The sequence below is a fragment of the Ictalurus punctatus genome, chromosome 2 (genome assembly GCF_001660625.3).
Source record: "Ictalurus punctatus breed USDA103 chromosome 2, Coco_2.0, whole genome shotgun sequence".
Taxonomy (NCBI): Eukaryota; Metazoa; Chordata; class Actinopteri; order Siluriformes; family Ictaluridae; genus Ictalurus; species Ictalurus punctatus.
The window spans coordinates 9,127,651-9,144,121 of NC_030417.2; the positions used below are offsets into that span (position 1 = coordinate 9,127,651).

At 36.1% G+C, this 16,471-nt stretch overlaps 2 protein-coding genes across 3 annotated transcripts in view; both read right to left on the minus strand.

The window, feature by feature from the left end:
- Positions 1-2,556: 2,556 nt before the first annotated feature.
- Positions 2,557-11,675, minus strand: LOC108275671 (uncharacterized). The gene is made up of 4 exons (XM_017486592.3): positions 7,215-11,675; positions 3,729-3,887; positions 3,528-3,617; positions 2,557-3,237 (listed from the first exon to the last, which is right to left on the minus strand). Exons 1-4 carry the CDS (start codon positions 7,380-7,382, stop codon positions 2,956-2,958), a joined length of 699 nt encoding a protein of 232 aa, XP_017342081.1. The 5' UTR covers positions 7,383-11,675; the 3' UTR covers positions 2,557-2,955.
- Positions 11,676-11,821: 146 nt separating this feature from the next.
- Positions 11,822-16,471, minus strand: part of ccdc137 (coiled-coil domain containing 137) — a 5,335-nt gene continuing 685 nt past the window's right edge. The window contains exons 2-6 of one of the 2 annotated variants that reach the window (XM_017483823.3): positions 15,442-15,566; positions 12,700-12,919; positions 12,517-12,590; positions 12,341-12,420; positions 11,822-12,188 (exon numbers count right to left, since the gene is read on the minus strand). In XM_017483823.3, coding sequence (XP_017339312.1) covers positions 11,991-12,188; positions 12,341-12,420; positions 12,517-12,590; positions 12,700-12,919; positions 15,442-15,566 — 697 coding nt within the window. In that variant the 3' untranslated portion in view covers positions 11,822-11,990. The remainder of the gene's footprint in view (positions 12,189-12,340; positions 12,421-12,516; positions 12,591-12,699; positions 12,920-15,441; positions 15,567-16,471) is intronic. The other variant, XM_047159563.2, reaches the window with a different exon arrangement.

Consider the following 16,471-nt stretch of genomic DNA (forward strand, 5'->3'; position numbering starts at 1 on the left):
CGATCGCCTGACCTTTTGCATGTTTTGGATTACGTTTATGGATTACTATTTGGATTTATCTAGCTGTGTCTCTCTTTAATAAAACTGTTGAACTGCACTTGTATCTGTCCTATCTGCGTTACGTCTCAAGACGTGACAAGGGCAGAGTTGTGTGACAATGGTACAGAATCATAGGAAAATCATGAATTCATGGATTATAAAACAATGCTCAGAAAGCAATATAAAATCTTTTTTTTAAGTGTCAACAAATCATTATGTAAAAAGGAAAATACTGGATTTGATACATGCGTAGCTCTGTATTCTGTAATGTGCCATGCAATGTACTTCATGTTATGAGATTTTACTCTGTTTGAAACTTCAAAAAGCAGTTCTTTTCTGCTGTTAAACAGAGGTGTACGTTATACTTTTCACTTTAGGTGTTCCTGTGTACCCAGGAACCCCGCACTTTCCCTTCTTGTCACACATTATTTGCCAGTGTAACATTGTCCAAGCGGACATCCTGGTTAGGGATGGGAGCCATGGGGCCCTGTTTCCTTCTCTTCTCCTCATACTGTTGTCTCCACCACTATTTCGCCCTCTCTTCCTGGCATCTTTCTGAGATTTTCACAGACTGTGTGCAATTTGGGACAAGAAGGTATAAAACCTTGAAGGTATGATCCTACCATCATTTTAGGATTCAGTTTAAGGTTCTGGTGTTTGTTTTTAAAACTCTCTTAATAATCAAGCTCCTTCATATCTTGAGAATCGTATTAATCCACATTCATCAAACGGATGTTTAAGATTTTCTGATAGGTTTCTTTTGCATGTCCCTCGTTCCTGGTTAAAAACAAAGGGGGATAGAGCATTTGCTGTTGCTGCCCCCCCGTCTATGGAATCAACTGCCACTGGACATCCGCCTTGCACCTTATATTACTACTTTTAAAAATAGGCTTAAAAAATATCTCTTCTACCAGGCTTTTTGATCAAATTTTTAATTGTTTAAACAATTTTTTTTTATAGATTTTTTCTGTTGTCTATTGTCTGCTTTTATTTGGTCTAATTCTGTTTCTATTTTACTTTCTGTACTCTGTTCAGCACTTTGGTCAGTGTTGCTGTGTGAAACGTGCTATACAAATAAATTTTACTTACTATCAGAACCTTCTGGAAGTGGAAGTCTATTGATCAGACCGTTTTCGCCAACTCTGTAGTTTCCACCTTGAGAGGTCTGCAGCCCTCATCGCTGGAGGAGAAAGTTCTGCAGTTAAATTCTGCTCTTGCTACTAGTCTTGACTCTTTTGCTCCCCATTAAGTAAGGTTACATTCGCCCACTCTGTTCCCTGTTATAATGACAGTCTGCGTGCTAGAATGGCTGCTTGTCAGAAAATGGAGTATAAACCATGGCTTAATGGCTTGAACGTCTACTATCAACCATGGAAGGATCTTCTGGGTGATTACAGGGCATTAATTGAGACTGAAAGATCATCTTATTTCTCTCAGGCTATTGTAAACAATCAAGGAAATCCCAGGCACTTGTTCAAAACCATAAACAGATTGCTTCAAGTTAATGCTGTTACCACCTTGTCTGTTTCTCAGCAGCTATGTAATTCTTTTCTTCAGTTTTTTAATTCTAAGATTGATAATGTTCGCAAACAAATTTGTTACACCTGACTCTGCCACTTCACTCCTTCGTCCATCTGGGTTCGCTGGTGTTTCTTTCACTTATTTCTCACTGCTTGATTCTGAGGCTCTCACAAGGGAGGTATCCAGCATGAAATCAAGCACTTGCTTGCTTTATCCACTTCCCACAAGCCTATTTAAATCATGCTTCGATGTTTGGTGCCCCACTATCTTCGGTATTATAAATGAATCATTGGAGACAGGGGTTGTTCCAGCATTACTAAAGACTGCTGCTGTTACACCTGTGCCAAAGAAAGAAAATGCTTCCCTGGATGATTTTAAGAATTTTCGTCCGATCTCAAATCTTCAGTTTTTGGCGAAAATACTTGAGTGTCTTGTTGCCTCTCAATTGCCTCTCAATTACAAATAATAATCCCTTTGAACCCCTTCAGTCAGATTTTCGTAAATGTCACAGTACTAAAGCGGCGTTGGTCAAAGTTACCAACGACTTGTTGATGGCCTCTGATTCTGGGGCTACTTCCATTCTCATTCTTCTTGATCTTAGAGCTGCCTTCGATATTGTTGTTCATGGTCTTTTACTTACCTGCCTTGAAAGAGTTTTTGGTGTGTGGGGGCTTAAACTGGCTTAAATCCTATTTTATTTTATTATTGTCTTTTTGCTTTGACTCAGTTAAGTTGTATTTACGTAAAAAATAATAAGTAATTTCAACTTAAAAAGTTTTGTTGACATAATTAAATAATTGACCCAACTACTCATTTCAAGTAATGCAGACTTCCCAAGTTCAGTTGAAATACTGTTATAAAAGTAAGGTGAACTTAAGTTTTTCAAGTTGTTTGTACTAAAATTAAAGTTCATTTAACTTAATTTGGCTTATTTTCGTAACTTACATTAGCAAGTTCAACCAAATAAATAACAACCCATTTTTCCATATGAAAGACTTTATCAATTGTTTCACTTATAAATTTACAAATAAATACAGATCAAGTCAAACAGGTTCAAATATCCAGAGCTACAATAGCCAGTGTTTCTTTGAACTCTTTAAGCAAAAGGTTAAAAATGTAATATTGTGGTAAGATCAATTTGAGAGACAAAAAATAAATAAATTAAATTACATGAATTTCTCAAACAGAAAATGCAAGCAGAAATCTGTTTTTTGCCTAACAAAATTACATTTCAATTTCCCAGTGTTTAAAGGTGAAAATATAAAACAAAACTGAAATCATGCTGTTGAGGCATAGAAACTGTAACATTCACATAACACAACACATGACATTTCTCTTACAAGAAATGCATAACACCTATCTCTACTTCAGCAGTTTATTTTTAAGTGAATGTACTCATACATTGCAGGCATCAGCTCCAATGTTCATGAACAGCCTCTGAATGACCTCAAAGGTGTATTTGAAGTTTTGGGAGTAGTTTATGTTAAGTGCATAAAGCAATCCCATCAAGTTGACAAATGTATTTGGTACATCACCAATATTGCGTAGAACAATAACAACTTCGATTACAAGGGCTACATCACTGTAGTCACACAGAATAGGGTCCATCATATCATCCACAACTGTAATGATTCCAACAGTCATGCCCTTGATTATCGCTTCTTCAGAATCTGTGTGCTGTATAAGAAACAACAAACTTTAAAATGTGCTTTCACACATACAACCTCACAAGCTCAACGACTTAAGAACAGCATGAGTGAACCGACCTTAAATTTACTAGTTATTGCACAAAATGAATTACTATTAGAAGATGGGAAATAATACAGTACAACTTCCTGAAATTTATCATCTCTCATGAAAATAAAACAAGGTAAACTCCATCAAAATAGATGGAAATATCAATACATGGACTTCCATTATCTGAATATCTTTTAACGTCCCTTCTTACTTTCCTCACAGACACTTACCTCACAGAACATTAAGAAGTGAGATGGATTCTCCTGCATGTACAGTGGCAGACCCAGAAGTACTGCAACCCTCTTCCTGTGATTTGATGCCTCAAAAGTACAAATGTTTTATATTCAAATTATGCAGGACAAGAGAAATAGCAAGAAAGGAAATAACCACAGTATTTACTAAACAACTACACTTATAATAAATCTACTCACATTTTTATCCAGGCTCTCCAGTATGGCACTCATTTCTGCGATGTCTGCATAGTGCCTTGAGTGGTACAAATACAGCAGCTTTGAGTCATATTTGTCAAGACTCTCATAAAAGGACTTGCTCAGGTCCATCGACACAAGTCTGGTGAATTCTGTGCTGATCTTCAGTCATTACAGAACATCAAATAAACATAACACAGAAACATGTTAAACAACAGTGCAAAAAAACTGATTTGAATTTTCACAAGTCTTCAGGTTCAAGGCATTGAGCACTTAATTAAGTTCTCTCTCACAGTTTTTGCCCTTTTAACACCACACACATCCCGTTCTGTATTCTCACATTCACATTAAAAAATAAATAAATAAAATAAAATAGATAAATAAACACTGAATGCGGTGCACACACACTTATTTACATATTGTGATATGTAGCAATCTCGGAGGATAGTTTATCGTGTCGCATGTAAATTTCTTCCTCAGGCTAACCTATGCCCTGCTTTTTGCAACTCATGGATATAAACTATTGATATATTAATCGTGTATTAATTGACTAGAAGAAATAATACTTAGCTAGTTTTGTTTCGTTACTTTTGTAGATATTTAGCTTCAGTTCGCTGGCTAGCAACAATATAATACGATTAGCCAAACTATGTGTGGATTAGCCATGGTTTAATTCAATGTAGAAATAACATATAAACATTATAAACAATATACAATTATATAGTACATGTCATTTTTACAAGTGATTAAATCAATATGAACAAATATTTACTTTCCAAATTTGATAATGGTGGAAGATTTCAGTCTTGCTCTACAACATCTATCGTCTTCTGTCTGCTTCGCGCTTCACGTGAGATCTTGCAATGAATGTTCAGAACATGACATTATTATTGTATTGATTCAACATATACTTTTAAGTTGAGGTAACAGATAATGTCGTTAATTCAACTTACAAACTAGTTTTGACAGTGAAAACTTAACATGTTAAGTTGACTGAAAAACTAAAAAAACAATTTGTTGTGTCAACTTAAAAATTTACTTGGGAACAACTAAAACTAATTTTTTTACAGTGTAGGCACTCATCATTTTCTTATAGAATTCTGTTAACCCTTCCATCATCCAGTTTGTTTTCATCCATAAAATATTATCTCCCAAATTAAAATTCCCACATTCATTAAAAAAAATATTCCATTCTTTTTTTCCATGCTGCTTTATTTTCATCATCCAAATACTTTTGTTTATTATTATTATTTTCACTCTCAAACTGTTTGTCGTTTGCTCAGCATCTATTAAACCCAATCCTCCCTTTTCCATTACTCCTATTAAAGTGTTGTGTGCAATTCTTGGTGGCTTCCTGTCCTATAAAAGAAAAAATCTAAAAAGCATTTTTCACCCTTCTTTCTACCCACAATGGCATAGCTGACACACATAAAATATACCATAGCTTTAACACCATTAACACATTCAGTCTCTCTCTCTCTCCCTGCAAGGGTTCTCTCTCTCCCTCCAAGGTTTCTCTCTCTGTCTATCCAAGGTGTCGCTCTCTCCCTCCAAGGTTTCACTCTCTTTCCCTCCAAGGTTTCGCTCTCTCACCCTCCAAGGGTTTTCTCTCTCTCCCTCCAAGGGTCCCCCCCCCCCAAGGGTTCTCTTTCTCCCCCTCCAAGGCTTCTCTCTCTCACTCTCTCTCTTTCCCTCCAAGGGCTCTCTCTCTCCCTCCAAAGGTTCTCTGTCTCTCTCCCTCCAAGGGCTCTCTCTCTCTCCCTGAAAAGGTTCTCTCTCTCTCTCCCTCCAAATGTTCTCTCTGCCTCCAAGGTTTCGCTCTCTCTTCACCAAAGGTTTCTCTTCCCCAAAAAATTTCAGTAAACACTTGAGTTAATTGGCCAACTGCATCCTGGTCATGTTGTCATGGCTACCACTTTACCCATGTGCACAATCTCCAAAATAGTTTAAAAAATCCAGTGAACACAACATTAAATTCTGCATGCTGGACGCATTGCTAGATCAAGCCTCCTTATTAGATAATCCATTGTTTCCTTGTGTAGGCTATGACAGAACACCATTGATGTTGGTTTTTATACACTGTATCTGTTTTAGAAGACCAATATATCAAGGCAATTTGAGAAAAATTACTAATTCTACTAAGAAAGCTAGCTAACTAGAGTTCAAAATGTGTGTTCCAAACTGAACGCCTATTCCTGCTTTTGCTTCCTCTTTTCCTCTTCGTGTTTCTTTCTCTTTATTTTTTTGTCTTCAAGTTCTCTTCATTTTGAAAAGCACAGCAATTCTAAATAAACCTGTTCAAGTCCCACACACTAACGAGATGGGGTCTACAAAGTGGGGATTCTAGTATATTGGAGTACATCAGAGGATTTGGGAGAGTTCTGTGCTTTGTATTGGACTTAGTGTCAGCATTCACGGGGCCTCCTCAAAACACAGGGCCTCAGCAATTGCTTGCTTTGCCTTTCTTATATCTACACCAATATCTGCAGTTAATAACATAATTTAGGTTGTGTTAAAAATGACTATTGATATATCTAAAATCTGTATCAGTATTTTTTTTTTTTAACAATCTGCATCGGTTTTGGGGACTAGACAGCAAAATATCCAAACTCTAGCCTCTACACTGACACAACACGTCTTGACAGTAAGGTTCTACTGTATACTGATACTACGGTAGTAATGCAATACCGATGCTTCAAATTAGCAAAAATTAGTATCAGAAAATACTATTTTTGCTAAAATATTCATTTAAACACTTCTGTGCAAAAACATTACAAACATAGTCCTTTGTGCTGCATGAAATTTTCCTAGTACACTTCAAATACATGTCTGAGTTAATTTTGCATTGGTGTCTCCTAGTTGATCAAATGGATTTAAATATGAAATTTGAGTGTGGTAAGCTTTTAAAGAAGACCAAGTGACATACATAGCGAAATTTGGAATTATTCTGGGTTTTTGACTGATGAGACTGGGAAGCCTATCGACGATGAAAAACCCATCCTCAAAAGCCAAAGGGGAAACATCAGCAACCGTATTAAACACCTTCTGACACATCCCACTGCTTTTGCAAAATACAAAAAGGTTAGTGACACTTCATTTAACCTAAATTATTTACCTTAATCTTTAAAAAATCTTGTTTAACATTAAAGAATATTTTTACCTCAAAAATGAGGCATTGCACATCATTGTTCATGCTGCAAGGAGCTCAAACATCACTTTTCCACATCATTTTATTATGTACACAGCAAAGTTAGCTCACTTACTAGCAAACATGGCTGATTTTAATGTTTAGACACATCAGTTAAAGCAATGTTAGCTTGCTTACTAGCAAAAATGGCAAACTGTCTTATTTACACACAGCTAGAACACTTCATTTAGCCTAAATTCTTTACACTGACCTTTAAAGATTTCCTGTTTAACATTACAGTATGTTTTGTTTTGTTTTAACCTTTAAAAGCAAATTCTAAGTAAATAATCCCATTTGTTTACCTTTTTCATAATCAGAACCATGCTGCCCATAGCCAGACAGCTCCACCTGTTACCCGCAAGTTGCAACACACCACTGACAGCCTCTTTGAGAATGCCAATAAGTATGAAGCAACATCCAAAGAAGCAGCTGTTGTAAACTGTAAGCAGTAGTGGCCAGATCATTTGCATTGACTAAAAGAGAGAGATAGTTTGTATATATTGTAACCTTATTTTTGACAGGTCTAAGTCAAAGGTCAAAAAGATATATATTATTAGTCTTAGGTCAAGTTCAAGATCATTATCATTCATCCATCCATCTTCAGCACGGGGAGAACATGCAAACTCCGCACACACAGAGCCGCAGGAATCAAACCCCGACCCTGGTGGTGTGAGGCGAGCGTGCATCGCAAAATCATATTTATTTTGACAGGTCTAGTTCATCACCAGCATCATTGGACAGATGTAGTTAAAGATATCTATTGTTCCATATTCTTAGCTATAGATTAATCATTGATTTTGACAAGCCTAGGTCAAAAAAGTTCACCACCACACACACACACACACACACACACACACACACACACACACACACACACACACACACACACACAGAAGATAGGTCTAGGTCAAAAAAGGTCATCACTAACATCATTGGACAGATGTAGTTAAAGACTACCAGTTTATCAGTAGCAAACTTTAAATCCGGTTTCCAGTGCACAGAACACACAGAAAATACCCCTGACTAATCAGAACAAAAGACACCTGTTTAAATATTTAGGCCATAGCTAATTGAATATTATCAGTAGTAAACTTTAAATCAGGTTCCGATGCATTCCCACGCATACAAACACACAAGTTCTTTCACATAGAACGTATTCATACATAGTACATGTACATAGTACACAGTACATTCATACATAAGGCTGATGAAAAAATAAGTAAATGATTAATAATGAATTTCTGTACACATCCAACTTAAAATATGACACACATGCGCACACACACACACATCCAACCAAAAATATGACACAGACACACACACTTTAATTTCACTTAATTTAAAAGGAATTTAAGTGTTATGTACTTAATTACAATAATCATGAACACAAGTTGTTAAGTTGACAATCATTTTTAAAATTCTGTTGCTCCATTTAGATTTTCTCCAGTACAATAAAGCCTTTTAAACCAGGAAAAATGACTAATTGTAAGTTGTATAACAATAGTAAGTAAAAAAAAAAAAAACATGTAGTTTACAATACAAATCTCATACCTAACATCTCTGCAGGTTTTATAGACATAAAAGCACTGAATAAAATGACCAATATAGACAAAAAAAAGAAACACTCTGCATCTATTACTCATAGAACTATCTCATAGAACTTTCCACAGTCCAAAGGCTGCTAATTTTGCTCAAAGAGAGAACTGACTACAATGGAGATAGAAGGCTATATGTGTGAATGACAAAAGATTAAAAAATAAAAATGTATCAATACATGAAATTAGATTACACAATGTAGTTGACGTTTACACGAATAAGCAGAAATGTAAATATTCTTTTTTTTCCTATAGCACAAATGAAAAGCCCTCTTCTAGGGGAGCAGATTTGTCAAATGCAACTTTTTCATTCTTTTCCACTGCTACAGTAAACTAAATAGTAGATTTTCAAATTACACTGCTAAATATGTCTAGCATTAGCTACGTGTAGTAGTGAAAAATGGTCCATCAGCTGTATTAGCAGGTGTAGCCTATACACAAGTCCACTGTTGGTCATATCACAATTGAGAATATGTCCCAAATTCAGTAGAATTTATTTGTAAGTGAAATTATACTCACACTGAAACATCCTTAGTATAGTATTTGTTCAGTCTACAGGTCCTCTAACACAGTCTTAACTGTTTGAATATGTCCAGACATGATACATGGTAGTGTAGGGGACTTGACATTAGTGACTTGGAGTTAGCAAGCCAATTTCGTTACGTTACTACTTTCTTCTAGAACTCAATTATTAGATTTTGCATGGTAGCACTACTTGTATTGTTGTCTGCTTTATAGATCGTTTTGCTTGTATTCTTTCATTTGTAAGTCGCTTTGGATAAAAGCATCTGTTAAACGAATAAATGTAAATGTAAGTGTACTACAACTTAAATTTTGTTTTAAATCAATTAAGGCAGAAATTTCAGTTTAAATTACACACAATATTAGGTTGATATCATTATCAACATTATTATGTCAACACAAACAAAAAAGGATACAATATATACAAACTATCTCTCTCTACTAAATACAAATAAATACAGTGGAAAGGGTTGGATATAAACAACTGGTAAGGCAACTCAATAGCAAATATAAGCTGCCTAGCAGAAACTTTTTCATGGACACTGAAATACCAAAACTGTGCACAGAAACTAGAGTGGCAATAAAAGCAGAACTTCAAGGATCTGGATTTTACGTATGTACAACAGACCCAGAGGTCCAGAGACTAGTAGAAGAAAACAGTCCTACATAGCTGTAACTACTCAGCTCATAACAAAGGATTGGCACATGCAATCATGGTTCTTGGGCTGTGCAGAACTTAATAGTGACCACATGGCAGAGAGCCTGAGTGAGGTCTTTACTGAGATTTTGGGAGAGCAGTAGGGTCTCCATATACATCACATGGCAGGATGGGTCAGCATATGACGGTGGATCACTTTTTACAACAGAAAGCTGTTTGTGAAGTATTAGCTGTTAACAGAAATAAGTGTCACCTCTTGCCTACAGAATCTGACATTACTACAATGGAGGCACTGAAAAATATTCTTGGTCCTCTTAGGGATTTCATTGATGTACTCTGGAGAGCCTCATCCCCTTCCACTGCTGAGGAAAATGTAATAAATTTTAATGGTATCTGTGACTGACAGCCAACTAAGGTTTCACATCAAGGATTGCATAAGAAGTGATTTGCAAAGTAGATACAAACAGGAAGAGTTACACACAACTTCACATTCAAGCAGCCGTTATTCAAGTGTCCCATGTCAGGTATAAGGGGACTTTTGGCAGGGAGTGTGATCACACAACAGAGGATGATGTTAATGTCTCCGCAGAACCACAGGTAGGATTACAGCACACTCACTTCATTTATGTATATGTGTACTGTATATATGAACTTAATTACAACACTAATTATGCACACAGTTTGATTATTTGACTGTTTATGTTGGAAATATTCCACAAAGTTCCAAAGACAGAGGCAGAAGACGACTCACTCAAATGGTGGAGACTACATGAGGGCAACTTTCCAGTCCTGTCAATGATTGCACGGAGATACTGGTTTATATCTACCGCAAGTTGTGCATCAGGCAACATATGTTCATCTCTCCATGCAAGGCTGACATCACATCATGTGAATATGTTTGTGTTTCTTGACAAAACTCTGCACCAGGTCAAGAAACTGGACAACTGAACTGGAAAGGCACTAGCATTATGTTAATAAGAAAGAATAGAATTTTGAAATAATTCTTCTTGTGAATGAACTTCTTAGATGAGTATTTGAATTGTTTTTGAATTAATATTTGACTGAATTTGTAAACTTAATTTTTCATTGAATTCATTTTTTTATTTTTGGGGTTCAAATTAAGATATTTATTCCTCATGTTGTGTTCATGTTTACTCTAGGAAAAGTTCCATTAGCATGATTTCATTCAGGGAACAATAGATGAAATTTGTGGCACACTGAATTCATTCTCATTAAAAAAGTGTTCAAAGGAAAATTGTTTTCATTTATATCCAAGTATTTCGGTAAATTTGGGTGCATGGTATCATGATAATACTTGGTATTGTGATACTTCAGCTGGTATAGTAGCATAAGGTATGTTTATGGCATCATGACAACCCTACTTGACGGAACACATTCTGTTTAAAAAAATAAAATAAAATAAATTATGATTCACAATAGTGACTTTTTCTTTCAATGCCTGTCTCTCTACTTATGTCAAACACTCACTTTGTGTCTGTAGCTTAAAAAAAAGAAAGAGACTTTATATTTAGTGGTTAGCACGTTCGCCTCACACCTCCAGGATCGGGGGTTCGATTCCCACTGTGGCCCTGTGTGTGTGCAGTTTGCATGTTCTCCCCATGCTGCGGTGGTTTCCTCTGGTTTCCTCCCCCAGTCCAAAGATGGTAGGCATGGTAGGCTGATTGGCATGTCCAAAGTGTCTGTAGTGTATGAATGGGTGTGTGAGTGTGTATGTGATTGTACTCTGTGATGGATTGGCACCCTGTCCAGGGTGTACCCCGCCTTGTGCCCGATGTTTCCTGGGATAGGCTCCAGGTTCCCCGGTGACCCTGAAAAGGATAAGCGGTATAGAAGACGGATGGATGGATGGAGACTTTATATTGGTTCTTAGCTAACTGATTAATTAAATGCTCTCTTCCTGCCATTTAAGCTGTTTAGACCTCCATCCAGAACCTCAGTTTTCACTCTTTCTGTAGTCTTGTTAACTACCCCATTTCCTACCACAAACATCAGAGAGCTACGTCTTGTCCTCGTATCTCTCAACACCATAATTCTAGAAAATTGGTTCCTAGCATTCAGACATTTTAGGAAATGAACTTGGCAATTAAAACAACAAAAAAGATGCAGCAATAATGTTTTTTTAAATCAATATTTTATCAACAACAACCTTGTTTAAGCACATGCATGAATGTTCTATTGTGTTTTTAACACCTGATAAAAAAAAATTGGTATTTAGGCTTACATGGAGACTTAATGACAATTTTTTGTACATGTATATTTTTTTTAACAATTTCCTGGAGATATCATTGAGGGTTTAGGAGTTTGTTTATTCCTGTCTTTTGCGCTCTTTTTGCTTGCGTATGCCTCTTCAGTTGGCGATAAGCATGGACCACTCTTTCATGTTCTTCTTCAATTATTTTCTGCCTTGCCATAGATGGCTTAGTTGTTGAGACATCAGTGTGGCCAAGCATAGAACTCAGAAGAAGACTACTGGATGCCCTCTAGAGAAATTTGCCAGACGTAAAAATATTGAAAATTTAGTGTAAAAAAAAGACAGAATAAATGAAAATGAACACACTACCATTTAGCATGTACATGTTTTATTTTATGTTGCCTTCCCAGTAATGAAGACAAGGTTTCAGATGTAGCTTACCTGAGGTTTCACAGGTGCCTTTTTTGGTTTGACAGTTAATGATGGCGGTGCCATGGCAACCTCTCCAAACTGTACTTTATCTTTAAGAAGAAAACACATAAAACATAAAAATTCAAATTGTATATAATATTAGTATAAATAATGTTAGTGTGTTTATTGTTTTAATGAGTACATGCCTACAAATGTCTTTTTTTCCACATACTCCTGTTGTTTGGCTTTTTTCTTATGCTGACTTCTTCCTTTGTTAAACCTTAATAGAAAAAAAAAACCCACAAGCAATCACAATGACTTAAGCAATAAAAACAATGGGTACAAATGTACATAAGTAGATGTAGATAACAAACCAGTATGCCACTCACTCTTTTTTTTTTATCTCTTTGTTTGAAGTTGTAGCCTTCTCTTCCATGTCTTGTTCAGGAAGTCTCTCTGGCTGGTTTTTGGTGAGAAAGAAAACGTACTGTGTTTCTTGCGACATGCGATGCAGGTATGCCTTCTCTGACTCTTGCTTTCCTCTCCGAAATTGTGGAACTCTGATATGTTCCTGCTCACAGATTTCTGTCTCTGCTTTGTGCTTATGTGCTTCAGTAAAGAAAGGACAGAAAAAAGTTACAAGTTACTACTGATAACTATCTAGTAATAACACACATAATTTGGTATGTAGGGGTACTGAGAATTAAAGAGAAACTACAGCATGTTTTGTACTTTCCACCAGTTTACATGAACCACCTTTTGCTGATCAAAGGCATTACTTATATTTTTTTACCTTTACTAAAGAGAGGAGCTTAGTTAGCATAATGACTGACTAAACTGAAACAAAGTAACTAGGCAAGCAAAGCTTTCCTGGACCACCGTTGGCTGTATAGCATTTGTCACACAAATGTCAGCAGATACATGTAGATCATAGAATGTCCCTGGTATTGCTCACTGCTTGCTACCTGAGTATAGAAGATTGAAATTTGGCTAGCTAGGCTCCTCGCACATGCAATTTTCAACAATGAGATTCAGTCAGTCCATGTGAATGAATTGTGTTACATTATATTATTTAATGCTATATTTTCAAAACCCTGAAGAAAATTTGCTCATACCAACACAGGATTGAATCCAGGTCACTGGGGTGTAAGGCAGCAACGTTGACCACTGCACTATTCTACCACACATTCTTTAATTATGTTAATTTAATAATATAGTTATGTCTTTCTGTCATCATGCTAATCCTCACAAGATTTTATAATGTAACTGGATCACGTAAATATCTCATAATTGATCACACTCACGCTATACAATTCAAACTAGTAATTAGAAACTTGTTTAAATTAAATTTAGAATAAGCAATGAAATCATGTTTTGATGAGAAATTTAATACACATTATGTTCTCTTAAATCTGACAGACAACATATTCAATTTTTTCACTGTAATAAGACAATTGTGCATGCACATTTCAACAAGGAGAATCGGTCAGTCAGCTGGCCAGTCCGTCGGTCCGTCAGTCAGTCAAAATGCCTCTTCTTGGCCAGCCCACCTGGCATTCGGGCAAAAATAAAAACGTTTTAAACCTAGCCTTAAAGATTAAGAATGAGAAAGTGACTGAGAGCCAGAGTGCTGAACATAAGAGGAAGGTTACTGGAGGAGTATTTCTTTAAAATTTTAAATACGATAAAGACCTAGTTTTTAATCGAAGCAGGGGTGGCAGATCACTGCTGCACAGAACATAAATGAAAAGATCAGTTACTAGATAACTGGGAAGCTCAGTTCCAGCTGCCTTAGTCCCTAGTAAAAAATATTTCTGTCTTCTCTGAGTCAAGTAGGATTTTAGTAGAACTTACAAAAAATCTGGTGTCTAATGTTGTTTATACATTTCTCAACTGTATTCAGCTTATGTGCTTTATGTATTTTGTATAAACTTTACCAGGTAGTCACACTGAAATATCTTTTACAAGGCCCTGGTAACTACTGTATTGGCCCAAGAACCAATAAAGTAGTTTGACCTTTGCTATAATAAAAAAAGTGTCTCATTAACAAATGAGACCAAAAAAAAATTATACTTGGTAATTTATTTATTGAGGGAAATGATGCCATATTACATATCTGTAAGTGGCAAAAGTATGTGAACCTCTTGGATTAGCAGTTAAATTGGAGGGGAATTTAGAGTCAAGTAATTTCAATCAATTGGATGACAATCAGGTGTGAGTGAGTGCCCTGTTTTAAAGAACAGGTATCTGTCCGAGTCTGTTCTTCACAACATGTGTTTGTGGAAGTGTATCATGGCATGAACAAAGGAGATTTCTGAGGATCTCAGAAAAAGAATTGTCGATGCTCATCAGGCTGGAAAAGATTAAAAAACCATTGCTAAAGAGTTTGAAGTCCACCAATTCATAGTCAGACAGACTGTGTACAAATGGAGGAAATTCAAGGCCATTGTTACCTTCCCCAGGAGTAGTTGACCAACAAAGATCACTCCAAGAGCAAGACTTGTAATAGTCTGCCACGTCACAAAGGAACCCAGGGTAACTTCTAAGGAAACTTTTAAGGAAACTCGCCAACATCCCAGAGTTGAAGTTGTTCTGTACTGAAATTCCTCCAAGACGATAAGTAGAACTGATCAACAGTTACCATAAATGTTTAGTTGCAGTTATTGCACGAGGGGGTCACACCAGATACTGAAAGCAAAGGTTCACATACTTTTGTCACCCACAGATATACAATATTGAATCATTTTCCTCCATAAATAAATGACCAAGTATAATATTTTGTCTCATTTGCTTAATGGGGTTCTCTTTATCTACTTTTAGGACTTGTGAAAAGCTGATGATGATTTAGGTCATATTTATGCAGAAATGTAGAAAACTCTAAAGGGTTCAGAAACTTTCAAGCACCACTGTATGTGTGCATTTCTTGAGTTAATACCAATTTTGGTGAAAATTTCATGTGAATAGCCTTACTGGAAATATATTCACTGAAAAACATGTTAAAGCTTTCAATACTTAATTCCTTCACTGCATATACACAAAAAAAATAACAATGGCCTAAGGATTGCCAGGTGTATCTACAAGAAAAAGAAAAAAAAAGGTTGAGTCTACTATACTGGTCCCATAATCCATACCTCTCATGATTTTCTTGAGTTTATAGGATCCCATATTCATTTTCTCTCTACTTTTCATAATTTCACGCAGTCGAAAAGGTATCTGCTCCAGATGTTCTTTCAGCTGAGGTTTCTTCAAATTCTTGCTAAAGGAAAAAAAATACTTGTGTCACACAAGCCTCAAATTTTATAAAAATAATTGCCAATAAATTTAATTAGCGATTAACTGGACCATTTTAGGTCTGGCATTTGGCACGTCACATCACTTAGATGAAAACAAGTTTCATAGATTAAAAGTTTCATCCCTCCTCTTAATGCAGATAAACTCAATCTCTACAGTGGGGAATGATTACATTTATGATGGCAAAGATGCCAACTTGCATGTAACACCAGTCCCATTCACAAAGTGAGATTTTCTCGGGATAAAATTCCATTGTGAGAAAACAACTTTTGTTATGTCAAGATCACGGGAAAACAGAAAGAAATGAATAATGCATGGCCGCTTAGGGCTTACATAGTACTGTGACCTCAGGAAAGTAGTTAAAACGGTCAACTCGGGTAAGCTAGTTGCAAGCCATTGATAAGGTAAGCCTCAACGAAGAATAAAATGTATAAACTTTTTTTGTTAGGGAGAAGTATTTGTGGATGAAATAGCAATATCACACCATCACTCACGCACACAGAGTTTGCTTGAAAGCTCATTTAAATGTGATACATATTTTAACGGGATCACATATACTTTCATTAAATCTCAAACATTTTACTTGGTGAAACGAATAGACTTTAAACTGTAAGTACAATAAATGTTGGCAGCTTTCATTTAGAAATATGGTAAGGATCAACAACATGGGGGACCTTAAAATAACTTATAGCAATCACACTAAGCTTTAGCGCTCCATTGAGTTCCATTCAAACGGCAGACGGGAAACTCAAGCTCATGCATAGAATTTTCGTACTGCACTGTGAACTCTGACCTTCGTAATCGTATCACGTGAAGACGTGTAACCAATAAATGATCGCGACGTCACTGTGTGACCTTTTTAGTAAACAA

Coding starts and splice junctions, on each gene's coding strand:
- LOC108275671 (XM_017486592.3), bottom strand. CDS start 7,382: ATGCAAATGATCTGGCCACTACTGCTTACAGTTTACAACAGCTGCTTC. Junction 3,618..3,728: donor TGGAGAGCCTGGATAAAAAT/GTGAGTAGATTT, acceptor TGTACTTTTGAG/GCATCAAATCACAGGAAGAG. Junction 3,238..3,527: donor ACTTCTTAATGTTCTGTGAG/GTAAGTGTCTGT, acceptor TTTCTTATACAG/CACACAGATTCTGAAGAAGC.